Source organism: Prionailurus bengalensis, chromosome E2 (assembly GCF_016509475.1).
Source record: "Prionailurus bengalensis isolate Pbe53 chromosome E2, Fcat_Pben_1.1_paternal_pri, whole genome shotgun sequence".
Lineage (NCBI taxonomy): Eukaryota > Metazoa > Chordata > Mammalia > Carnivora > Felidae > Prionailurus > Prionailurus bengalensis.
The window spans coordinates 12816061-12843364 of NC_057352.1; the positions used below are offsets into that span (position 1 = coordinate 12816061).

The following is a 27304-nucleotide window of genomic DNA, read 5'->3' on the forward strand; positions in this document are numbered from 1 at the left end:
GGGAAATCAGGAATTTTCCACAGTTACAGAGCTGCGATTGGTTGGTGTTTAAAGTTGGACACTTAACAGTATTCGATTGGTTCCTGCCTTTAGGTCAGACCACAACCGGGGGTACAGGTATCACAGTGATTGATCAGGAATACACGGATGTGCCAAGCAACAATGATTGATCAGGAGTACACGGATGTGCCAAGTAACAATGGTTGATCAAGAATATACGGATGTGCCAGGCAATAATGATTGATCAGGAATACATGGGCATGCCAAGCAATTGTACAGAAGCGGAACAAGCTGGTTAAGCTTGGTTAGGTTTCAGTTTCCCATAACTTAAGCTTTTAAGTTTCAATTTTCTCAGGCCTCTCAATGGGATAGTTTCTGCTGGTGTGAATCCTTGTTTCCTTACGTGTAAGGTGGTTTCTGTTAGAGATTATATATTTTTTCAAGAGAAAAGCAACAATACGTGGTCGTGAATTGATACTGTGATCATGTGCAAAGGTCCCTGTAGGACTGAGAGATGAGATCTGGGACATTGTGTGTTAATGTCAGTAACCGAGGACAATTTAGTATTTGTGAGGTTTTTTTTAATAGGCTTTTCTTTTGCATACTATGGTGATTATGAAAGTGGATCACTGTCCAGCTGAGATCGAAAAACAGTGCAGTGTTGTGTGGCCTAGTATGTGTTAGTTTGATGATCTGACTGCCAATCGCTGTATGTACCTGGAAAATTGTGACTGTTAGGATAGTGAATTTCATTATTTCCACAGTTTCATTATCTCTAAGAGTGGTACAATTACATCTTCTTGGAGCATCAAATTTAAGATGCAGAAAAATATTTACAATTTATCCGCCAAATAATTTAGATATTTTATAATGAATCAATGATGCTTTATGGGAAAGAATGCAAATTGGCATAACGTTTTAAAAGCAAGAAGAAATCAAAGTAATATCCAGTCATAGAGTGGCTGCTGTAGGTTTCCATTCTTCTGTGATGTTAAGGGTACTTAACCAGATAACTTTGAAAGCCCTAGACTAAGGAAATAATTTCCTCCTTGTGAACGCAGGTAGATTAGAACAGAGCCCAGAATTAGGGAATCAGATGTACTAGTTTATAGGTCATGCAAGGCAAGGAACCTGTTTGAGACTACATAATTAGTCCATCAGAACACTACTTGTCTTATTTCAAAAAGTGGTAATTACATTTTGTTATATCCTGAGTCTACAAAAACCACTTCCTAAACAGTGCCTGATTCCTCTGTTGCAGTTGGCAATTTTGAACCTAAATATTTGTATTTCTTCTGACATTTCTGACACTTTTCCTTCAGATATCAAATAGTAGATAGAAACAAAGATAAAGAGCTGATGGTTATACTGTTAGGGAAGAAGATAAAATTCCTTTTCTAACACAATTTCAGAAGAAACTCCTCAATGTTCCTGGGGAGAAAAACGTTTGTTTGTTTGACCTTTTTTGTTGTTGTTGTTTCTCTTCCCAAAGTCCGTCTTTTGCTTCCCCCTAAGTGCCTTAATCACAGCCACAAATTCTTAAAATGCTTTCCCTGTCATCAAACACAATAGCATTGCTCTCATTAATATTGCAGTAACAAATCTAGACATGAAACACACCCATCAAAAGTAGGGTGAACAATTAGGTCTGGAGTACCTTTACATCGGAATAGTACATAGCAGTGAAAGTTACTGAATCTATCATAACATGAGCATTGAGCCATAGAAATATATCTGCAGGATGTTTCATTCATAAAATTTTAAAAAGGAGGGGCGCCTGGGTGGCTTAGTCGGTTGAGCGTCTGACTTCGCTCAGGTCATGATCTCACGGTCCGTGAGTTCGAGCCCCGCATCTGGCTCTGTGCTGACAGCTCAGAGCCTGGAGCCTGCTTCAGATTCTGTGTCTCCCTCTCTCTCTGGGCCTCCCCCCGTTCATGCTCTGTCTCTCTCTGTCTCAAAAATAAATAAATGTTAAAAAAAATTTTAATTTTAAAAAGGAAGAAAAACACTGATATTTTGTGCTTAAGTGGAAGATAATGGAAAACAAGGGCATGGTGAATAAAATTCAGGAATGTGGTAAGTTCAGAGAGGAGGAAAGATGAAAAGGTAGTTTTTAAAGGGATTCAAAGCTATTTCATGGCCCCATGGGCTGCTCTGAAAAGCCATCTTTGCATTGTTCGGGTAACCCGCTCTCCCACCTCGGGCGCATGCCTGCTCCATGATGGTCCTCCAACTCTCGCTTGCTTTTGAATCTGCTGCATGGGGCCATTGGCATGCTCCATCATTTCAGGCACAGCCGTGGACCCCAGCTCCGATATCACCACCAAGGACTTACAGAAGAAGAAGGAAGTTGTGGAGGAGGTGGAGAAGGGAAGAGCTGCACCCGCTGATGGGAACACTAATGAGGAAAATCAGGAGCAGGAAGCCGACAATGAGGTAGATGAGGAAGACAAAGAAGGGGAGGAGGGAAAGGAGGTGGAGGGCCGAGGTGAGGAAAGAGGATGGAGAGGAAGATGATGAGGCCAAGGCAGCTACGGACACACGGGCAGCGGAAGATGGTGAGGATGCTGATGTGGACACCAAGAAGCGGAAGATCGATGATGATGACTAGACAGTGAAAAAGGGAAAGTTAAACTTGATAAACAACGACAAAAAATGCCACCAGGACCTCTTCATCCCCCACGTCCAGTCTGAAAATGTAAAGAGGGTCATCTTTGAGTGGAGAGTCCCATCGTGGGGAGCGCCACCCACAGATGACCTCTTGCTCTGCCAGCCCCCCAGAACCACAGTGGGAATCTGCAACAAGGGAGGAGAAAAGAATCAAAACTTACCAGCGCCTGAGAGGCTCAGTGGGTCAAGCCTCCCGCTCTTGATTTGGGTTCAGGTCATGATCTTACAGTTGGTGAGATGCTTCCCTGCGCCTGCTTGGTAGTCTCTCTCTCTCTCTCTCTCTCTCTCTCTCTGCCCCTCCCCCATGCAGCCTCTCTGTCTCTCTCTCAAAATAAATAAACTTTAAAAATTTTAATGAAAAAGGGCCAAGATGAAATTTCTTTTTCCCCCTTTTTTGTCTATGAAGTTGCTGTTTATTTATTGTTTGTCCTGTTTGAAGTGTGTGTGAAACAGTGTTTTCCAACAATAAACTGGAATTTTATTTTGCTGAGTTGTTCTTACAAGAAAACAAAGCACAATTATTTTATGTATTGTATTTCTTAAACTGGATTATATTACATAATTGTATACTGTTACTTTGATATATTCCTCATTAGTTGTAAATATTTGTTTATTCGTGATGAAATTTTAAAACTTTTTTGGTATAGGAATTGAATGCAACTGTGTGTGTTGGGAGGGGGATATGTACCCCCGATTTTTAACATGTTCTACCCAAGGGGACTGTGGGAACTTGTGAAGGTATGTACAGAGGAGAAACTAATACATAACCTGTGTAAAAAGAAATTCCCATTAAAAGTGTAAAAGGCATACCTACACCACTGTTATTTACATATGTGTGTTAAAAGATAGTTAAAAAATAATAATTATTATCACAAGCTAGTAGGCTTTCAGGTGTTTTTCACCTTATATTTTATGGCCTTCATTTGTTGACTTAAAATCTATTTTGTCTGGGGCGCCTGGGTGGCTCAGTTGGTTGAACATCTGACTTTGGCTCAGGTCATGATCTCACGGTTTGTGAGTTTGAGCCCCGCGTTGGGCTCTGTGCTGACAGCTCAGAGCCTGGAGCCTGCTTCAGATTCTGTGTCTCCCTCTCACTCTGCCTCTCCCCCGCTTGTGCTGTGTCTCTCTGTCTCCCCAAAATAAATAAACACTTAAAAAATTTTTAAATAGCTATCTGTATTAAACTAACAACTGCCTAATTTCACTTGCAAAGAAATACTCAACACTTTCACCTTTCTCCCCTCACCTTGTTATTGATGTCATACATTGTGTCTTTTTATATTGTGCATCCATTAACATATTTTAATAGTTGCAGCTTTTTTATACTTCTTTTAACTTCTAAACCATACAGCGATTTCTGCACCACCATCACAGTTTTATAGTATGCTGTATTTGTCTGTGTACTTACCAGTGAGCTTTATACTTTCATACGGCTTTTTTAAAGTTTTATTTATTAAGCAATCTCTACACCCAATGTGGGGCTCGAACTCAGGACCCTGAAATCAAGAGTTGCAAGTTCTTCCAACTGAGCCAGCCAGGCACCCCTCATATGCTTTTTTTTTTTTTAAGTAATCTATGCCCAACGTGGGGCTTGAACTCATGATGTAGAGATCAAGAGTTGCATGCTCCACCAGCTGAGCCAAACCAGGAACCCCTCGTATGCTTTTATGTTACTATTTAGCATCCTTTCATTTCAACTTGAAGGACTCTCTTTAGCATTCCTTGTAAGGCAGGTCTAGTGGTGATAAACTCCCTCAGCTTTTGCTTTTCTGGGAAAGTCTCTGCATCTCCTTCATTTGTGAAGGATGGTTTTGCCAGATATATAAGTTCTTGGTTGGCATGTTTTTTTTCTTTCAGCATGTTGAATATATTATCCCACTCCCTTCTGGCCTGCAAGGCATCTGCTGAGAGCCTTATGGGGTTTCCCATATACATGACAAGCTGCTTGTCTCTTGCTGTTTTCAAAATACTCTTTGTCTTTGACTTTTGACAATTTGATTATATAGTCGACTCTTGAACAACATGGGCTTGAACTGTACAGGTCAACTTACACACAGATTTTTTTTTTTTTTTTTACAAATGCAGTACAGTACTGTACATGTATTTTCTCTTCCTTATAATTTTCCTAATAACATTTTCTTTTCTCTAGTTTACTTCATTGTAAGAATACAGTATATAATACAGATAACATACAACATATATGTTAGTCACTATTTATGTTATCAGTAATGCTTCTGGTCAACAGTAGGCTATTAAGGTTAAAGGAAGTCAAAAGTTATACATGGAATTTCTTTTGACTGCATGTTGAAAAGATGGAGTCAGTGCCCCCAATTCCCACATTGTTCAAGACTCAACTATAAAGTGTGGATTTCTTTGGATTCATCCTAGTTGAAGTCTACAGAGCTTCTTGATTCTGATATCCATTTCTTTTGCCCAACTTGGGAAGTTTTTAGCCATTATTTCTTTAAATAAGCTTTCTGCCCCCTTCTCTTTCCTTTCTTCTCTGGGACTCCCATAATGCATATATTGGTCCACTTTATGTCATTCCATAAGTCCTTAGGCTTTCTTCACTTTTTTTTTCATTTTTCTTTTTATTTCTCTGAGTGTATAATTTTAATTGATCTATCTTTGAATTCATTGATTATTCTGCTTGATCAAGTCAGCTGTTGAACCCTTCTAGTAAATTTTTCAGCTCAGTTATTATATTCTTTTGTCCTAAAATTTCTTTTTGATTCTTTTTTTTATAATTTCTGTCTCTTTGTTGGTGTTCCTATTTTGTTCATGCATCATTTTCTTGAGCATGTAAAGCATCTTTATGATGGTTATTTTGAATTATTTTTAAGTTAGTCACATAACTGCATTTCTTTAAGACCAACTTCTGGGGGGTTATTTTGCTCCTGTGTTTAGGCCATGCTTATTTCTTTATATGTATCATAACTTTGTGTTAAGATCCATGCATTTCAAAAGACAACCACTTTCTCCAGTCTTTATGGACTGGCTTCATTTAGGAGAAGACCCTTACCGATAAGCCTGGTAAGAGATTCTGGAAGACTCTGAGACCTTTTTTAGGAGGGGTGCAACTTCTCTGGGACTGTGTGTACAATTTCTCAGTTAGGTTTGCCGGTTTCTTTTATAGAAGTATGTAATCTCTTACTACCTCTGGTATAGGTTTGTGGGACTGCAAGTTGTCTCATTCTATAGAAACAAGCTTTCCTCTCTCCCTTGTTCTCAATGGCCAGGAGGCATCCCAAGTATGCTGACTCCCCATCTGTGCCCTTGTCAGGTAAAACAGATACCTGTCCCTCAGACAGCCTTCTGGATTGCATGGAGCTGGGTGCATGCTCCACCTTTCTCCCTCCCTTCCAAGGGAGAAGTCTCAGGTTATGCTCTTTCTCCTGATCAAACCAAAGCATACTGACTTCAGCAAGCTGTTCCCCACCTGTTTTTTTTTTGTTGTTCTCAGCAGCCCTCAGGTATTCAAGCTATGCTGGTTCTGTAAGTGCTGTGGATGAAGCTAGACAGAAATGGGCAGCCCTCTGAAGAGTCAGAACACAGGATGCATGAGTGGTAGGCCTCCCTACCAAATAAGAGGCCTCAAATTATGTATATACATACATATATATATATATATATATACACACACACACATATATAGTATATAATTATATAATATATAATTATACAATAACATGTTATAATATATCATATATACACACACATATATATAATATATAATTATATAATATATAATATAATTATACAATAACATGTTATACAATAATATCTATGTTATATATATATAACAAATATAATATAATTATACAATAACAATGGTATACTACTTGGTGATCAAAAAGAATGAAATCTTGCCATTTGCAACAATGTGGATGAACTGGAGGGTATTAGGCTAAGCGAAATAAGTTAGAGAAAGCCAAATATCATATGATTTCATTCACATGGATTTTAAAAAACACAGCAGATGAACATGGGGAAGAGAAGGAAAAATAAGATAAAAACAGAGATGGAGGAAAACCATGAGATGCTTAAATACAGAAAACAAACAGGGTGGCTAGAGGGGAGGTGGGGGGGGGATGAGCTAAATGGGTGATGGGCATTAAGGAGGGTACTTGTTGGGATGAGCACTGGGTGTTATATGTAAGTGACGAATCACTGGGCTCTACTCCTGAAATCAATACTACACTGTATGTTGGGGTGCCTGGGTGGCTCAGTCGGTTAATGTCCAACTTTGGCTCAGGTCATGATCTCACAGGTTGTGAGTTCGAGCCCCACGTTGGGCTCTGTGCTAACAGCTCAGAGCCTGGAGCCTGCTTCGAATTCTGTGTCTCCCCCTTCTCTGCCCCTCCCCTGTTCGTGCTCTCTCTCTCTCAATAATAAATAAACATTAAAAAAATACTACACTGTATGTTAACTAACTTGAATTTAAATAAATAAATTTAAAATTTTTTAAAAATCGGTGAAAGGAAAAAAGAACTTATACAACTCAATACCAAAAGAACAAATAATCCAATTAAAATGTGGGCAGAAGACATGAACAGACATTTCTCCAAAGCAGACATACAGATGGTCAAAAGAAACATGAAAAGATGCTCAACATCACTAATCATCAGAGAATGCAAATCAAAACCACAAGGAGATATCACCTCACACCTGTCAGAATAGCTAAAATAAAAAATACAAGAAACAAGTGCAGGTGAGGATGTAGAGAAAAAGGAACTTTCGTGCAATGTTGGTGGGAATGCAAACTGGTGCAACCTCTGTGGAAACCAGTATGGAGGTTCCTCAAAAAATTAAAAATAGAAATGTCATACAATCCAGTATTCCACTACTGGGTATTTATCCAAAGATATTGCGGTACCTGGGTGGCTCAGTCGGTGAAGCGTCCAACTTCGGTTCAGGTCATGTTCTCTCAGTTTGTAAGTTTGAGCCCCGCGTTGGGCTCTGTGCTGACAACGCAAAGCCTGGAGCCTGCTTTGAGTTCTGTGTCTCCCTCACTCCCTGGCCTCCCCTGCTCACTTTCTCTCTCTCTCTCTCTCTCTCTCTCTCTCTCTCTCTCTCAAATGAATAAACATTTAAAAAGGAATATTAAAACACCATTTCAACAAGACATTTGCACCACTATGTTTATTAATTATTTACAATAGCCAAATTACAGAAGCAACCCAAGTTTCCATGGATAGATAAATGGATAAAGAAGAGGTGGTATCTATATACATAGAAATATTACTTAGCCATAAAAACCGTGGAACCTTGCCATTTCCAATGACATGGATGGATGTCAAGTGAAATAAGTCAGTCAGAGAAAGACGGATACCATATGATCTCACTTGCCTGGGAAATTTAAGAAACAACACAAAGAAAAAAAGCAAACCAAAAAACAGACTCAGCTATAGAAAACAAACTGATGATTGCCAGAGGGGAGGGGGGTGGGGGGCTGGGTGAAATAAATGAGACAGATTAAAGAGTACACTTACCATAATGAACACTGAGTTGTATGGATTTATTGAATCACTATATTGTACACATGAGACTAATATACCGTTGTACGTTTAACTATACTGGAATTTAAAAAAAGACTCTAGAGAGAGTAACATCTGAATTTTTACTTTCAGAATTGATACGGTGAATTATATTAACAGACTTTGTAATGTTCATGCTTTGGTTTCTAGATTAATCTTTTCTCGATTATGTTGATGGATGTAAATTGGCCCTCAGGATCAATCCACTGTGTTCTCAGTGTGCCTTCCTGAACTGAGGAAGCTGTAATGCTAAAAAATGTAAACTCACCAGTTCCTTTTTGGCTAGGTTAGTGGGAGTGGACTAGGTTTTAAAAATTGTCTTACATTTTTCTTTAAATCCAAATAAAATTTAAGTTCTCTTAACACTTGGCTGATGTTTGGAAGATAGAAGTGAGGCATGCTATTTTCCTGCTGATTGCTCTGTCAGGCAAGGTTGTGGAGATAATGATCTTATTTACAGAAGGTTATATCCCCAATTATTAGCTATTAAAATGTTGAAAGTCCGATGAGGTGTCAGTGGCAAAGGCTTCTAATGCCCAGATTTAGCTATGGTGTTGGGTCTTGAACATGACAGTTCCGGTGGTACCCTCATGACATCCCACCCTCCTGTCTGTGACAGAAATCTACTGCAGAAATAAAATTTCCAGTTTGGCCATCTTTTACTTCCTGAAAGTCCTGTCTAGATCTCTTTTCTCTAGTACATTCGATGATTTTGTAAGCCTGTGTTTATTTTCTTAAATTTCTTTATACTTTAAATTGGTAGGGTAAATACAGATTCCAGTATTTGAACTTTGCATCAGCTTCCAGAAAGCATTGTAGATAACGGATGACAAAAATGGGCACGCAGGATGGGAAATCAGAGATGGCTGAGTTTGACGGAAGTCAGGATCGCGTTATCAGTACAAAATACTCAGTTCCCATAGCCCAGCTGTATAACAGTTAACAGAATGAAGTAACTATTCAAAAAAAAGGCTTTCACACAACGAAAGCCAAATGACAAACTCTTAAGCATGGCCTGTATAGCTTATAATCTCCTTCATGATCTGCCCCCGTCACTTTTCTGATCCCATCTTTTACCATTCTCCATATTACCTAGTATATTTCTTTAAAAAAAAATGTTTAAACATTTATTTAATGAGTTTTAATTTCCTTGCAGAAAACAGAATTTCTGCCAATTACACAGTATTCTAATATGACAAAAGATGTATTTGTACACATAAACCTTGTTCAACAAAGATGTTCTCTTTGTAGGTCCAAACTCAAGAACAGGCCTAAACTGGCCTTTATTATGTTCATTTATTATGGGTAGATTTCCCATTTTACAAGCAAACCTCTATGTATGGGAAGAGCTTCAGGGTTTCAGAAAGTCTTTAGCATATATTTCCTGATCCCAGGGGCACAGATTTCCCCTGTTGTCCATCAAATGACCCCCACTTGCAACTGCAGGGCATTCTTCTACTCCAGAGTTAAATACATAACAAATAGATGAGGAACCTACATAACAAACAGAGCTAAATACATATAAAGACATAATGCATACAGAATAATCCCCTGGTAACCATATATGCCCTCCAACCTTATCAAACCGTAATTTGCTTACTGTTCCTCAAATAAAATATCCTAATCCCTATCTCCTTACCACTACCTTCCTCCCCCCGCCTTTTTTTTCCCCTCCCAGTTTCCTTCACCTGGAATTCTATATAAACTTCTATCCAAATACTACCATTTCAAGCACAAGGCAAAGTCCGATCTCACCACTAAAGGACAAAGTCTTCCCTGACTGTCCTATCCTATGGTAATCTGACCCTCTTCAATCTTTTTTTTTTTTTTTAAAGGACCCCTGGTTTCTTTTATTCTGAATTGGTTAACACATCCTCAACAAACAAATGCAAAATGTAACAACAACACAACTAAAAAACCCAGATCAAACATGGGATAAGAGGAAAAATGCAGTATCTATGGGTAACACACAAGTAGGAGACAGAGAATGCCCCAATTACAATGTTATCTACAACCAGGTAAGGAAACACTAATCTTTGAATGGACTCTGGAGTCCACATCTGATTGGTGGGTCAGGAAGATTGTGATTTAGATTTAAGTGCTAATGTTATTCCATTGCTACTTCATGACTTCCTTACAATCTAGGTCATTCTCTGACATTATATCTTTGAATATTGTGACCCTCTTTAATCTTTAAAGAGCATGTGGCTGTAATATTTTTTCTGCCTAATACTGTTAATTAGCTTTTCACAAGTTTTTTACTTATCTTGCAATTAGATTGTAAGCTCCTTTTTTTATTAAATATAATTCATTGTCAAATTGGTTTCCATACAACACCTAGTGCTCATCCCAAGATTGTAAGCTCCTTAAATGCAGATTCCTATATTTTGTTTTCCTTATTTTCCTCATGCATCTAAGTAGTAGATACTCTACATGTCCCAGTTTTGAAAAGTAACATGGTCAATCCAAACATGACCCAACACGTTCATTTAGTGTTCTTTAATGGATTTTGCTAGAACCGCGTTCATACACTTTTTGTATAAACATAGATTTTCTGCCAGCCCAATATATATTATTTTGAGGTTTTTATATAGCAGAATTCATCAGCTTACTCTGTGTCCCAGCCACAAGACTGCAGTTGTTCATCCTGTGGGAACTCGACTTCAATGTCATAAACAAAATTTGGATCATCCTTCTAGTTTTTCTCAGAAAGCTCATATATGATGCTCTTTCTTTCTTTGTTTGTTTTCACATGTTTAGTTATTTTTGAGAGAGAGAGACAGAACACGAGCAGGGGAGGGGCAGAGAGAGAGGGAGACACAGAATCTGAAGCAGGCTCCAGGCTCTGGGCTGTCAGCACAGATGTGGGGCTCAAACTCATGAACCACGAGACAATGACCTGAGCCGAAGTCGGATATTTAACCAACTGAGCCACGCAGGTGCCCCATGATTCTCTTTCTTTGGCAAGTCTCTTGCCATCTACTTTGTTCAAGTCTTCCTCAGGATCAAGGGTTGTTTCCCATTGAATTTGTTCCACTTTTTTTTTTTTTTTTTTTTTGCCAGACTTTGCCCCCACAAGTGACCTTGAAAAAACGGAATAACTTCTCTAGCTGCCCCAGGGACACTTGTTCCAGGTAACCCTTGTGTCATGGATTATTCTGTAATTGTTCAGCAGTTCTGTTGCAATCTGAACACTTTGAAAAGTTTCAGACTAGCATGACACGTTGGCAACTTTCCCCCTTTATCTCATTCTCATAGAGGAAGATAATAGCTGGAGTCTGGAACCTAATTCCACATCTCTTGGCAATGCACATCCTTCTCACATACACTTCAGGGTAAATCAGAGGAAATCTGATGAAAAGGTGTTAGTCCTTAGCGACTTCCCGCTGGAAGTGGAGAGGGAGACAGGGAACTCCTGATCCCACTCACAGGACTGCCCCTGGGAGTCGGGCATACCTAATATATTTCCACAATATTTGCCAGTGTGTCATTTAGAGATTCATTTGACGGAAAAGCAAACAAACCCTCCACACTAGCTTAAATACATCTATTTTGATCAAATAAATCATCAGTGTTTATACATTACGACTATTAACCGCTGAGCTATGTGAGGTTTCATGTTAAATTTGTATTCTCATACCAATTTTAACTTCCCCAAATTAGAATTCATGTGTTTTAATATACTTGGCTTCTCCGTGTACAAACTCTTTATTCATTCCCAAATTTTCAGTAGAACCCATCAGGAATTCTATCAGTTTAATTTTCTTCTTTAGTACATTCCTCTGCCACCAACTGGACTATGTAATTTCTAGACTGGCTATACAGCTGTCAACCTAGGCTTTCCTTTCTCTACCACTGAACAGATCTCATTATCTCATATCGTTGAAGCTCCAGTTTCTAGGGATCCATATTTTCTTCTTTTTCCCTTACTTTCTTTTTTTTTTAATTGTTTAATGTTTATTTCTTTTTGAGAGACAGAGACACAGAGCATGAGTGGGGGAGAGACAGAGAGAGAGAGGGAGACACAGAATCTGAAGCAGGCTCCAGGCTCTGAGCTGTCAGCACAGAGCCCTATGAGAGGCTTGAACCCACACACCACGAGATCATGACCCGAGCCGAGGTCAGACGCTTAACCCACTAAGCCACCCAGGCGCCCCCTTTTTCACTTACTTTCTTTACAGAGTTTGGCCTTCAGTAATTCCTGGGAAAGCATTAATAGAATAGTTTGAGACCTTGCCTTCCTGAAAATACCTTTATCTTTTTTAGAAATTAAAAAAAAATTCTAACATTTATTTATTTTTGAGACCAAGAGAGACAGAGCATGAACAGGGAAGGGTCAGAGAGAGAGAGAGGGAGACACAGAATCTGACCAGGCTCTGAGCTGTCAGTACAGAGCCCGACACGGGGCTCGAACTCACGGACCGTGAGATCATGACCTAAGCCAAAGTCGGACGCTTAACCGACTGCGCCACCCAGGCGCCCCTGAAGACACCTTTATTTTAAATCATCCCTGAGTTTAGTTTGACAGGCATCCAGGGCGCTTGGGTGGCTCAGTCGGCTGAGTGTAGGACTTCAACCCAGATCATAATCTCTCGGTTTGACAGCTCAGAGCCTGGAGCCTGGTTCGAATTCTGTCTCTCTCTCTCTCTCTCTGACCTTCCCCTGCTTGTGCTCTCTCTCTCTAAAAAATAAACATTAAAAAAATTTAGTTTGAGGGGCACCTGGGTGGCTCAGTTGGTTAAGCATCTGACTTTAGCCCAGGTCATGATCTCACGGCTCATGAGTTCAAGCCCCGCAATGGGCTCTGTGCTGGCAGCTCAGAGCCTGGAGCCTGCTTTGGATTCTGTGTCTCCCCCTCCTTCTGCTCCTCCCACGCTCATGCTCTGTCTCTCTCTGTCTCTCAATACTAAATAAACGTTAAAAAAAATTTTTTTTAATTTAGTTTGACAGGTATCCAATTTGAGTTTGTAAATCATTATCTCAGAAGTTTGACAGCATTGTTCCATCACATCCCAGTTTTCAATGTTGCTCTTTAGAAACCTGAGGCCATTTTGATTTTCCTCCCTTTGGATATGACCAGTTGTTTGCTCTCCAGAATCTTTAGGAAGTTGTTATTTCTCTCCAATACTTTTTTCTCATCCAAGTTTTTATTCAAATTCCAGTGAGTTCACATACAGTGCAACATTAGTTTGAGGTGTAGAAGCTAGTGATTCATCACTCATATATAATACCCAGTGTTCATCACAAGTGCCCTCCTTAATACCCATCCCCCATTTAACCCATCCCCAGCCCACTGCCCCCCCAAGCAAACCATCAATTTGTTCTCTATAGTTACAAGTCTGTTTCTTGCTTTGCCTCTATTTCCCCCCAATATTCATTTGTTTCTTAAATTCCACATAAGTGAAATACATACAATGGAATATTACTCAGCCATAAAAAAGAATGAAATCTTGCCACTTGCAATGCCATGGATGGAACTATAGAATGTTAGTCTCTCCAATATTTTAAAATTTAGATATGGGCTTATTTTGATCCATTTCCCATTAAACAAATAGGCCTCATTAGTCTGTTAATGGATGTGACAAACCATCTTGTAGAATTTCTTTGATGTTATTCTCCTCTCCACATTTACACTTCTTTCTCCAAGCGCTATCTATTATTCATCCAGTAAAGTTTTGCTGTTTTTCTAATGTTTCCAGTGTACTTTCCCCTTCTTCCAATTTCCTAGAGGTTGCTTCATATTACCTTCCAACCCCTCTGCCTGAGTACTTTCTTCTGTCATGGTCCTGATTCCCAAAAGTTCATTTTAGTCTTCTGTCATTCATTTTAATAGCATCCTATCCTTGCCTCATGCATGCAGTGGAATTTCATATCTCATCAATGATATTACTTACAAATTGCAGGACTTTATTCTACTTCCTTAATATGCTTTGTTTTTTCCATGTTACTTCCCCCCCACCCCACCCCCCCATCCCTGTGTTTTTCTATCAAGGTAGAATGTTTCTTCAAATGGCTGCTGGCCTTTGGCTGATTCATATTAAAGGATGAGGCCTTTAAAAGCAAATTCAGATCATGTGTGGTAGGGCACAAAGAGTATCCAGTGGGTCTCCTATTAAGGTTATTATATAGGTCCTGCCATGTCATTAGGGTGAAGCCAAGTGTCAATATTAGTGAGCCCATTTTTCTTGGGTTATGAAGTTTCTGCAGAGAATAGAACATATTTTGCTACATGGGAAGGCAATATTCAACAAGAAACTAAATGCATTTAGAAAATTAAATCACGAGACAAATCTCACATTGAAACATAACCAGGATATATTTTAAATGAGTCCACAGTTAGACTCACAGTTGCGAATATTTTGTATTCAAAAAAATTGTGGAATGAAGGGTAGCTGTTTGTAAACGGACTATTTGGAGATTTTTGTTTTACAACTGACGAAGACTTTAATTTCATGGCTGATGAGCACATAGGGGCTGGAAGCTGGAAAACAAGCAGAAAGGAACGTATCGATGTTCACCAGCTGCAGGCTTGGGTTGACAAAGCAAGTCATATAGAGTGATAAGATAGAGGACAGAAAGTAAAAGGAAACAAACAAGCTCACTAGAAGCAGGACAGTAAAAGTGGCAGTGGTCTCTCGGGAGGCTCTGGGAGAGAGACTGGTGTGGTGAAGGTATTGGACTCTCTGCTTATGTCTTTGCAGGAAGAGCACTATGGAGACACTGGCCCAACCCATGGGTCCCAAACACAAAATATCAAGGAAGGTAAACAGGAATGCACAGAGTGAGCTTATGAATGAATTGGACCCTTTGACAGAACACGGTCCAAAATCCCTTTTTGTAATGTTTCTAGTATTCCCTGGGTGAGTCACTTTCACTGGCACAACAATATTTATCAGGAGATGAAGAATCCAACAGAGGCAACAGGAGGGTTGAACAAACTTAGGAGCTCTCAGTTTGAGTTCTGCCCACCTGGGATTGTTAAGACTAATAGTAATAGCCTGGAAGCCACTCAAAAGGCAGGTGGCGCAGAGAGAAACCCCTCGGGCCACCCTGTGAGTATAAAAGACAATCTTACACATAGCTTCTCCCAGGAAATTGTCCAAACAAAAAGCAGCCAGTGTCTGAGGGATTCCCCTAGAGAAAAGGATCAGAAAGTTAGCTAAGGCCAAATGGTTGAGAATTAGGTCTGTAGGTCTCTTAGTGTGTTTAGTGAACAAAGTCAACAAATAGAAATAAAGGAGTAAGGAATTCCCTAGGAGCCCAGTTCCAGTCTGGAAGAGAAAGAGAATCCCCACTACAAACTCACAAGAAGCCATAATGTCAATGCCCAGAAGGAGCTTGTTTTATTCAAAGCCAGATGATCTAGAGAGAAATAATATGTGCATTATTTTCCTTAGCATGGCAAATTCATTATTAACAAATTTCACCTTTACTCCTCTTTGCAAAATCCTACTTCATATTATTGGATATACAAATACTGAGTCGAACTACTCTGAAAGAGGAATCTAGTTCTCTTCCAAGAGTATATGATTTGCTAGCATTTCATTTAGGGTATGTGGATGCACATTTATGAATGACAGTTTTCTAAACATAGGCTACACAAGGGTAGGAAATGGTAAGTTTATGGTCCCAATATTTCACTTCCTTTTCCCACTCTGTAGATTAAATATTTCAGATTCTCTGCCAACTTTTACATGATCTGAAAGTTTTTGTTTCTTTTTAAAAATTAGAAAATGCTGGGACGCCTGGGTGCTCAGTCGGTGAAGCATCCGACTTTGGCTCAGGTCATGATCTCACGGTCCATGAGTTCGAGCCCTGCGTTGGCTATGTGTTGACAGCTCAGAGCCTGTAGCCTGCTTCAGATTCTGTGTCTCCCTCTCTCTGAGCCTCCCCCGTTCATGCTCTGTCTCTCTCTGTCTCAAAAATAAATAAACATGAAAAAAAAATTTTTTTAATTAGAAAATTCTATGGTATGACCACTGTTCTCCCATAATAAATGGTTGATGGAGCCAGGTAATGTCGACTCCATTGGCTAGGGCAGGCACCCCCCTAATTCATAACAGCCTTCGTGAAACCAGGTTTATCCGTTCACGTTAATGGCTCAACCCTGTAAGATTTGAACTGACAGTTGTCTCTTTATACATAAAAAGCTTTGGGAAATATAAGGACACAAGATGGATTTTAACAGATTTCTCTGTGAGAATGCCACTCAGTTCACAAAAATAGGTAAAATATAGAGGATATGAATAACGTCGTCAGGCTGCCTGATTTAACAGATTTTATGGAATAATTTTAAACTGAAAAAAAAAACATTTTAAAATTAAACTATGCATTCTCCTAATTTTACTGAAGACACTAGAAAGAAGACAGCACTAAAGATAATATAATAAACAGAAATAAAAATAACTATAATTGACAAAAATATAAAAGATATATAAATGAATTAATGGGGCGCCTGGGGTGGCGCAGTCGGTTAAGCGTCCGACTTCAGCCAGGTCACGATCTCGCGGTCCGGGAGTTCGAGCCCCGCGTCAGGCTCTGGGCTGATGGCTCAGAGCCTGGAGCCTGTTTCCGATTCTGTGTCTCCCTCTCTCTCTGCTCCTCGCCCGTTCATGCTCTGTCTCTCTCTGTCCCAAAAATAAATAAACGTTGAAAAAAAATTTTTAAAAAAAATAAATGAGTCTAACATTGGTAAATATGGTCAAGACAAAAGGGAAAAAAACTAACAACTTTATCATGGTAAAAGAATATTACAGTAGACATAGATAGGCTTTAAGCATCATAAGAGAATATCACATGCACAAGCTTTAGAAACGTTTTTGTTGATGGATGCAGAAGAAGGAAATCATTTTGGAGAGCTTTGATATTCTGCACTTGCTTCTCCCTTATATCCTAGTTAGAGGATATTTCTTGATCCCTATCCATAGCACTAGATAGCCATATCTCAGGTGGCATGACATTGGAGGGGGTTATCCAGGAAGATTAAAAGTCTTGCTGAATTGAGAAAATGATGACATCAGATGTACGATAATCAGCTCTCCCCAGACGCTCTCTTCTTTCTCCACCAAAACCCAGAAAGGCAGATTATGGAAGAAATCTCCCCCATAAAGTTCTGCTCCCTTGTTAGTGTTTAAAGTGGAGCCAGAGAAGTTTTCTAGAGGAGTTGTAAACAGCACTCCAGCTGGTCTTAAGGGTTAACTGCCTTCAAGTTAACACACTGCTTATTTGCTGACCTAAGTCCTTTGATCCATAGCAGACAGATAACTGGCCTTGAGGAGAGAAGGACCAGAATTTTCCTGTGCTACAGAGGTCAGCGAATCTGTTTGAAGCCACCTCAATTTATAATTAGCCTAGCAATTTTTTTTTTTCTTTTAGTAAAATGCTCTTCTTTTTTTTTAGGTCACACAAATGATTTTCCTGACTTCCCTTTGTGTATCTGTGGATCTTGCCCTCCTTTGCAGAAAGAACATCACAGTCCTGTACATCACAGAACAGAAACTGGAGCCCCTCGCACAACCCATGAGCACTGAGGTGATATTTGTCGCTGGCACCATTGACTCCACATGTAATCAAGAAATGTTACAGGGGTGCCTGACTGGCACTGTCAGTGGAGTATGCGACTCTTGATCTCAGGGTTGTGAGTTTTGAGCCCCATGTTGGATGTAGAGGTTACTTTAAAATGAAAGAAAGAAAGAAAGAAAGAAAGAAAGAAAGAAAGAAAGAAAGAAAAGAAAGAAAGAAAGAAAGAAAGAAAGAAAGAAAGAAAGAAAGAAAGAAAGAAAGAAAAGTTACAGACTATTTCACTGCCCTTACTCATCCCTAAACCTCTTTAAAATACACTGGGCCAGGGGCGCCTGGGTGGCTCAGTTGGTTGAGCATTGACTTCAACTCAGGTCATGATCTCACGTTTGAAGAGTTCGAGCCCTGCATTGGGCTGTGTGCTGACAGCTCAGAGCCTGGAGCCTGCTTTGGATTCTGTGTCTCCCTCTCTCTCTTCCCCTCCCCCACTCATGTTCTGTCTCTCTCTGTCTCAAAAATAAAATAAACATTTAAAAAATTTAAAAAAACAAAACAAAACAAAGCCCTGGGCCAAGCAGAAATCTTGGACAAGTGCTCAGCTTCTCCCCAGATGTATGGCCTCCTGAATAAAGCTGAGATTCCTTTCTGATCTAAACTGTCTCTTGAGTATTGGCCTTTCAAGCGACTGGGCAACCGAACTTGGGGTTCAGTGCAGGGTTTTAAAAAAATTTTTTAATGTTTATTTATTTTTGAGAGAGAGAGAGAAAGACAGAGTGTGAGCAGGGGGAGGGGGAGAGAGAGCGAGAGAGGAAGACACAGAATCAGAAGCAGGCTCCAGGCTCCAAGCTGTCAGCACAGAGCCCGATTCGGGGCTCTAACCCTTCAACTGCGAGATTGTGACCTGAGCTGAAGTTGGAGGCTCAACTGACTGAGCCACCCAGGCGCCCCTGGGGTTCAGTGCAGGATTAGTGGTTCCGTGGAACCTGGGGCTTTCTGACCTACAGCTCTTCCCCTTTCCTCTCCTTATACTGAGCAAGGGCACCAAGAGCCTTGTGACTTTTCCACAAGAGAGAGATTACCAGGCAAGGATGGAAAATGCATGCTCCCAGACTCAAAAGAGAGTTAAGAGAGGGAAGGACATTTCTCTGATAATAAGATTTTATATATTTTTGAGTTTTCAGACCATGTTAATGTTCTACATTTTCCAAAAATAAAATATGAAACCACCAAGGACAGGTGACTGGGTGGCTCAGTCAGTTAAACGTCCGACTTCAGCTCAGGTCATGATCTCGCAGTCCATGAGGTCAAGCCCCGCGACCGGCTCTGTGCTGACAGCTCAGAGCCTGGAGCCTGCTTCAGGTTCTATGTCTCCCTCTCTCTCTGCCCCTCACCTGCTTGCTCTCTCTCTCTCTCTCTCTCTCAGTAACAAATAAACATTAAAAAAAAAAAACACCCAGAAAAGAAAAAAGAACACGGACATCCAAATATTTAGGATCCAGGCTTCCTTTGTCAAAAAAGAGTACTATATATAAGGGCAACAAAGGACTGCTAGCTATTTTCCCTTGAATGAGTCAGTCATTAAAGGGAAAATAGCAGGAAGTCACATACTCAGACAGAAAAGGCAGACCTAAAGCCCTTCTTTAGGCAGTGGCCTCTAGCCAGGTGGGGAGAAGCCAGATGGTGGCCTTCACATGGCTCCTGCAGGTACCAACAACTAATGTTAAAAATAACCCTATATTCAATGGGCTCTTGGCTGGGCCCTGCCCTTGTATGGCACATTTTCCTGATGGCATGTTTCATTTCCTGTCACACCAAGGGCAGGGTAGGGTCAGACCTAGGGATAATTCCCTGAATTAGAGCCCCAAACTCAGGATTTCCTGTCTTAATGCCATGGCCCATTTATGACACTGGCTCAGCACTGGTGATGTGGTCAATGAGTGGCTTTATGTTCATTATTGATTCTGGGAAATAAATTCAGGAATATCTCTCTCCTTAAGAGAGTTAGAGTCAACAATTACATTTCTCTCCTTTGGTCTAAGAAGAACCTGAGAAGAATATGATTTATGCCTTTTCCTCACACTGCCCTAAGGGATGGCTTTCTTCTGAAGCCAGTTTTGACCACTGAGAAAACAAGAAAAAAAATGTCATGCTTAAAGCCAGACACATATATTATTTATTCATCATAATATTCCTACAGTGGAGAGTCTGTGGTCCCCAACTTTAAAGAGAGGGTTTAAAAGGTTGGAAGAGAAAGGAGGAGATTTCTGGCAAGTCTGATAGTGAGACAGGATGGACAGGAGGTTTCAGGAAGCCAACAACAAAAAGGAAATCAAGGGAAAGAGGATAACTCTAAATAAAGTATAAACACGAGATATATTAGTGCCCTCCTGAAGGTAATGTATTTCTCTCTAATCCTCAGATTTAATATCGCACGCATCGCTTCCCAGGTAAGAAGCATGTTAGGATTCTAAGATAAAGCTCTAACACTGAAATTGACTTTTTCTGATATTTTCTAAAAGGAGGAAAAAGAAAAAAAAAACTCACCAAGCAGATCTCTGCTACCTGGAGAGTGAGTCTGGCACTGCCGAGATTTATGCCTGAGAGTGTGAGAAAGCACCTGACTCCAAGTTATAGATAAGGGACACCATGATCTCATTTCCCACTAGTGCAGCAATTACAATGTCACCAGTAGCAATGACAGTGTCTACAAGGGGAATTGATAATATCCCGGAGAAACTGTTGGCCCAAGATAAATAAATAACATGAGCAACACTTAGTGAGAAAAACCCAGAGAGACCAACATAACCTGTAGAGAAACTTTTCTGTGATATGTGGAAACAGACATGTCTTGAGAATGGTACAGAGGGGACTTGTGTGGACGAGTGCAAACTCCCATGTCCCCACGGTGACATTTTCATCTACCAGTGTCTCCTTGTCTGACTCCACAAACTTGACCTTTCAGCAGCCAACGATTCCTTTTGCCTGTTAGCTCTAGGGGGGCCTCTTGTCATCCCACTGCTGAACAAGCGATTGCTTTTATTCATTTTTTTTAAAGCTTGTTTATTTATTTGGGGAGAAAGAGAGAGGGAGCAGGGGAGCAGCAGAGAGAGAGGGAGAAGAAACCCAAGCAGGTTCCATACTGTCAGCGCAGAGCCTGACTCGGGGCTCAATCCCACAAACCATGAGTTCATGACCTGAGCTGAAATCAAGAGTCAGAGCCTTAACCAACCAGGTGTCCCCAACCAGGTGTCCCCAAATAAATTAATAAACTTTGAAAAAAGTAAAAGTCAGCTCTTGAGGTAAATGCCTGACGTCTAAGTGATACACTGAATTTGGACCAATAGATTCCATGATCTGCCAAGCATTTGTCTCTCTACTGAGTACAGTGTCGCCACACTTCTCCTGGAAAGGGCCAGATGGTAAGAATTTTAGACGGGGTCTCTGTTGCAACTACTCAACTCTGCCATAGCAGCGGGACAGCAGCCACGGACAATATGTAAGCAATCCAGTGTAGCCGTGTTCCAATAAAACTTTATTTACGGGCGGTAAAATCTGAACCTTATAACTTTCAACTGTCCATAAATATCGTTCATCTTTCTTTTTCCAACCGCTTAAAAATGGAATAACCATGATTCTTAGCTCACTAGCTGTGCAAAACGGGTGGTGGGTCAGATTTGGCCTGGGGTCATAGTTTTTTTGATGCCCGCTATTGATGAATAATCAAAGAGTCAAAATTCTTCCCCTAATGGACATTTTATTTGACTAGATGACAGGGAAATAGGATAGTTGGAATATCATAAACATAAAATTACCCATGTAACAAGTAGTGACAAGAACAAAAAAGAGGAGGGCTTTTTGAGAACCAGTGGGGGGTGATCATGACGTGACTTGGGGTACAAGAAGGCCAGTAAGAGAAATCAGTAATTAAGCTGCAGTTCAAAAGAGGATGCGTGTCTCAGGCAAAGCCAGGGAGAAGAGAATTCCTGCCGTTACAAAAGCCTCAAGAGGGGAAAGTGCTCGGAGGCTTTGAAAGGAACTGAAAGGTCAGAGCAGGAGTATCACTGCCTGGTGTTCACCTCCTCCCCCCTTCACTGAAAGCTTAGTTCTGATTTAAATGTTATTTGGCTGAATGCCCTCTCCTTAGAGTTCCCTTAGACAGTTTAGATGGTTGGCATAACTGCTGAGTTCCTCCAGGTCTGAGACGTCTTTCTCTGTTCCTCGGATGTGAAGATTTTTCCCAGTGTGGCTGTCACTGGTGGTGTCCCACCCAACAGCCATCTTCTTTGATGAAAGAATCACAGGTATCTTTTTTTTTTAATTTCTATTTAATTCCAGCCAGTTAATATACAGTGTTATATTAGTTTCAGGTATACAACATAATAATTCGAAATTTTCCATACCACACTCGGTACCCATCACAAGTGTGCTCCCTAATCCCTATCACCTATTTAACCCATCCCTCCACCCCTCCTCTCTGGCAACCATCAGTTTGTACTCTTGTTGTTAAGACTCTGACATAGAGGAATCTTCTTCTAGTCATTCCTTCTCTACAGAACTGACCAAAATTAACATTTTTAGATCTTCTGTCAGACTTTTCTGAACAATGAATATATGTATAAAGATCATCTATTTTATATGGAAATGGGATCATGCTGTTCTCTTTGCCCTCTCTGCTTGAACACAACTCCTCTCTTTTAGGTCAGTATTATAGAGCTCTAACTCATTCTTTTTATTGCTGAATTATTGTCTAAGCCAGCTCTGCCCAATATAACTCTCTGTGACTTTGGGAATGTTTTATTTTATATCTATATTGTCCAATGCGGTCGCCACTGGTTACATTCGCTAAGGAGCTTTTCAGGTGTAACTAGCGTGACGAAGGAACTGAATATTAAATTTCATTTGATTTTAACAACTTTAAATTTAAATAGCCACAAATAACTACCATATTGGTCAGCATAGACTAACAATTCCTCAAGAAGTGAACATTGAGATTGATTTGAGCTCTTCAGTATTACAAACATGGCTTTAGTAAGCATTACTGTGACCACATCTTTTCCTTTCAAGTCAGAAGTTTTGTGGAGTATGTTCCTATATATAAAAACACTGGCTGTTAGGGGGTTGCCTTCAGACATTGGGATAGCTACTACTCGATTTAATTTTAGAAAGGCTGTAGTCATTCCCAACAGCGACCTACAAGAGTTCTCATTTCCCCACATTCTGAAAAATATTGTATGCTATCTAGACTTGTTTTTGAAATTTGATAATTGAAAACGTGGTATGACATTTGTTTCTGTTATCATTTCATCGCTTCAGCTCCGAATGCACGCTTCAATATATGCTCTGGGATAAACAAAGGGATTATCCTAAGTATTTTCTCCTTCAAAGTGAGCGCAATAGCACGCTCTACCAGAAGAGGGCGCCGGAAGGACACTTAGGAGCAAGAGATCAGACTTTGGAGAGCTCCCCCATCCCCAAACAATCAACAAAAACAATGAATCAAGCCTAATTTGTAGTGACTGTCAATTCCCATAGTGTAAACAGTCCCATCATGGCCAATTTCTAGCCACCAAAGTGGTATACCGAAGGTGGAGCTGGGAAGGGATACGCAGTAGTACATCGTGATAAAGTATTTTCACCATACAGACACTAAAGACATAATCTCAAGAGCACAGATAATAAAATAATTAGAAAGTGATGCGTTTGACTATTTGTTAGCGTAGTTTCTAGTGTATTTATTATACGTTTACATAATTTTAAAATAATGGTTGTGTTCAAAACAAGTGTCAAGTGTTCTGAGAATCTGCCAGTAAGAACTGGCTCCCACACACCGCTGCATCCGTGCACCGCCACTCAATCCTCTGACGCACCAGGCACACATACGTGTACACACACACACGCCACCTGACATGTTCCGAGCGCTGCTCCAAGGGCTGGAACCCTTCACTGGCCACCATACACAACACTCCGCCTAACCGACCGCAGAACTCAGGGGCCCACTAGCCCTGGACGTGCGCCAAACTACCCCACGCTGACAGTTTTCCCTGTGCAAGGCTGGCTCGAGCCTACACCTGCGCACTGAGAGACTGACTACAACTACCAGAAACCCCCGAGGCGGGGCGGTCCAATGGCCCTTGGCTTTCCTAGTCTCCTGCTTTTCTTGCACTGGATTACATTTCCCATAGGCCACCGGGCCCGAATGATGGAGGGTCTCCGAGGTCCCCTAGAGCATCCGCGGGCTCTAGGGTTCCGCGTGTGAGCAAGTCTTTGAAAAGGAGAAATCAACACAGGTAGAGAGTACATAACACAGAGTACGTAAAGCCCTCTGACCCCAGCCGACGGTGGGGTTAGGAGGTGGAAGGCGTGAGCAGCTGAGGGAGGTGATGGTGTGACAGACTTGAGGGAGAAGGTGGGCAAAATAGGGTCAGGTGTCTCCCTGGTCACGTGATGTAGGGACAGGCGTGGGACAGAGCCCGAGTGTGTTTTCATGATGGTGAGGCACACACATGATGGAGGGTTTGTATGTGAACATTGGGCGCGTGATAGAGTCAAGAGTGTGTCACACTGTCGAAAGGTGATGTTGTATTTGCATGACTGGGCACACGAGAGGGCAGGGATGTCCTATGACAGATGGAATGTGGTGTGTGTGTGTGTGTGTGTGTGTGTGTGTGTGTGTTCAAATCATTTAGCTTGTTCAAAATAACCTGCAGGGGGAAACAGTAATAAAAATAACCCGCAGAGAGGGAAGGGAAACCCCTTGCCTACTCCAGGATTTTTATTTAGGAGTGAAGCAAAATGATATCTTCCATTTGCTTTTAGTGGTTCGACAGCAATAGATAGATAGATAGATAGACAGAGACAGAAAAAACAACCACAAGTTATTTGCCTCTATCTATCCATACCTTTGCTTACTGCCCTTCCACACAGATTCTCTGCTAGCCTTGTGACTTGCTCTGGCCAATGAGACAAGTTAGCAAACATAACTTGAGGAGAGGCATAAAAAGTACTTGTTGATTGGAAGTACTTGTTGATTGCCCTTTCTTGCTGCCCTTTAGAACCTTGCCACTCCTATGTGAAAAAAGTCCAGTCTAGCCTGCTGGAGGATGAGAGGCCATGTGGAGGAGAACTGAGACCTGGATGACAGACAGCCAACTATCAGTCTTGTGAATGGGATCATCTTAGATCATGCAGCCACCATCCAATCCACCAGCTGACCATTGACACATGATAGGTCTTAAGAGTGATGGGTCAAGTCAATCCTTACCAGAAGATAAAATGCTTGTTGTTTTAAGCCAGTAGGTTTTATTTGCAATTTCTTATGCATCAGAAGATAACTCGTGCAGAAATACAGATAGAATAAACAAGTGTGACAGCTGTTAATAATTTTGATCTAGATTGTAGGAATTTAAATGATCATTGAACCAATATTTCAACACCTTTGCACCTTTAAATTTTCCACAATACAATTTAAGAAAATGGCCTTTATTTTCATGATATCATGATTCTCTACCATTCCATATTATCCTTCGTTTCAAAGCTAATCTATGAAGCATTGCTTGTACTATGTTAATTCAAAATATTCACTTCTTGATTTTATTTACAGCTTTGTTAAGCAAAAAGGAGAATATTTAATAAATCTTATTACCATATTTTAGACCAGTGTCAGAACTATACAAATGCTGCCAAAGAAAGGGGTTTGATCATACCTTCGGGTCTAATAGCCTTTTCTGTGTTTGTTGTGACTTTTCCTGTTAAAATACTGGTATCTTTCTTCTTGGACCAGTTTCTAGGTCCACAATATTATCCTGTATTTGTCCACTAAGGGTCTGGGAATCTGGGAATTGTATTTAAGATTTCCTCCATGCCACTAAGATCATTCCTAATTAATGAAAAATCCATTATTTGCAATTTCCAAAGCACCCTCATATTTTTTTCCTCAGATCATCAAAGGCAAAAAGGAAAAAGGAGAAACCACCAAACTTTGTTTTAATTACCAGCTATCTTGAAAGTGCTAAAACTCAATAAGACTCCCTATTCAGGTGCCTGGGTGGCTCAATTGGGTGAGGATCTGACTCTTGATGTCAGCTCAGGTCATGATCTCACAGTTTGTGGGATCAAGCCCCTGTCTGGCTCCATTTTGAGCATGGAGCTTGCTTGGGATTCTCTCTCTCTCCCCCTCTCTCTGCCTGTCCACTGCTCTCTCTCTCTCTCTCAAAATAAATAAATAAATATTAAAAAATAAAAAAGACTCAGTCTACCCCCATGGCTATCCCACTATTTTTTCATGTGTTTATCCAACAAATTGGTTCTTTTCCCTCCTATTGTCTAACATGTTGACACAACCAGAAGAACTCTAAGTAGTCATGTACAACTTTACCCAATATCAAACTTAATGATTTAAAAGATATCATCAAGAACAAGATACTGATGAAGCATTTCTAGAGTAGACTCCCAGACAGATGTGCAAGGAAACTGACTCTGGTCAGAGGATTTGAGAGGTATCTCATGGCTTCTTGACCTCCTTGTCTCTCCCCCATACACCCAGGTCCCCAGGATGTGGAGTTAACCCTGATGAGCAGTTAGGCCCTGAGAAATTCAGTTAGATCCCTGCCTAGATGCTGGCCTTGAATCCTGGAGGCTACATGGTTGGACAGAGGGCCCACTGCCCATGACCTTGATGTTTTGCTGTTGTGAAGGTGATAAATTGAAGGGTTTAGGGGGATGATATAGACTCTGAGAAGTGTGAACAGAGGTGATATTCAAACTATACAGCAACATCAGGAACAGACAAGAATGCGTACTCTATTCAATCTCATACTGTCCAGTAATACAAGAAAAAGAAAAAGCACAAAGATTGGAAAAGAAGTAAAGCTGTATTTACAGATGACACAACTGTACATAGAAAAGCCAAAGGAATCTACAATTAGAACTAATAAGTAAATTTAGAAATGTTGGGAGATATGAGGTCAATGTTTACACATCAATTACATTTCTATAAACTAGAAAACAATTATAAAATGAAATTTTAAAGTAATACCATTTAAAATAGCATTAAAAAGAAATGGGTTTGGAGCACCTGGCTGGCTCAGCCAGTAGAACATGCAACTTTTGATCTAAGGGTTGTGAGTTCAAACCCCCATTAGATGTAGATATTACTTAAAAAAATTTTTTTTTAATTTAACAAAAAGGTGGGGCGAGGGGGGGAGGTTCAAGATGGTGGCATAGGAAGACCTGAACCCACCTCCTCTCCTGGACACAACAAATTTAATGATTCATATGGAATAATTTTCCTCTGAAAAGAACCTGAGAAATAGGTAAATAGTGCTCCCACAACAAAAGATAAAGAGACTTTCAAGAAAGGTAAGAGAGGCAGAGACACAGCCTAACCCAGGACTCCACCCAAGACACAGTGACCCCACAAGCAGGAGGGATCCCAAAAATATGGAACATTCCCTCAAGGAGTGAAGGAGGGAATGTTCTACACCAGGAACCTTAACCCTGGGAGCCAGTACCAGAAAAACAATCCCCCAAAACATCTGGCTTTGAATACCAGTGGGGATTAAGACCAAGAGAATCATTGA

The 27304-nt window shown here is 40.5% G+C and overlaps 1 protein-coding gene and 2 pseudogenes across 1 annotated transcript; 1 reads left to right on the forward strand and 2 right to left on the reverse strand.

Annotated features, from left to right (window-relative positions):
- The first annotated feature begins 2259 nt into the window (after positions 1-2259).
- Positions 2260-2643, forward strand: LOC122495283 (annotated as a pseudogene).
- Positions 2644-10779: 8136 nt separating this feature from the next.
- LOC122495284 lies at positions 10780-11521 on the reverse strand (annotated as a pseudogene).
- A 3093-nt stretch (positions 11522-14614) lies between these two features.
- On the reverse strand, positions 14615-15523 carry LOC122495164 (vomeronasal type-1 receptor 1-like). The gene has a single exon (XM_043600943.1). The coding sequence runs from the start codon at positions 15521-15523 to the stop codon at positions 14615-14617; it is 909 nt and encodes a 302-aa protein (XP_043456878.1).
- Positions 15524-27304: the final 11781 nt, after the last annotated feature.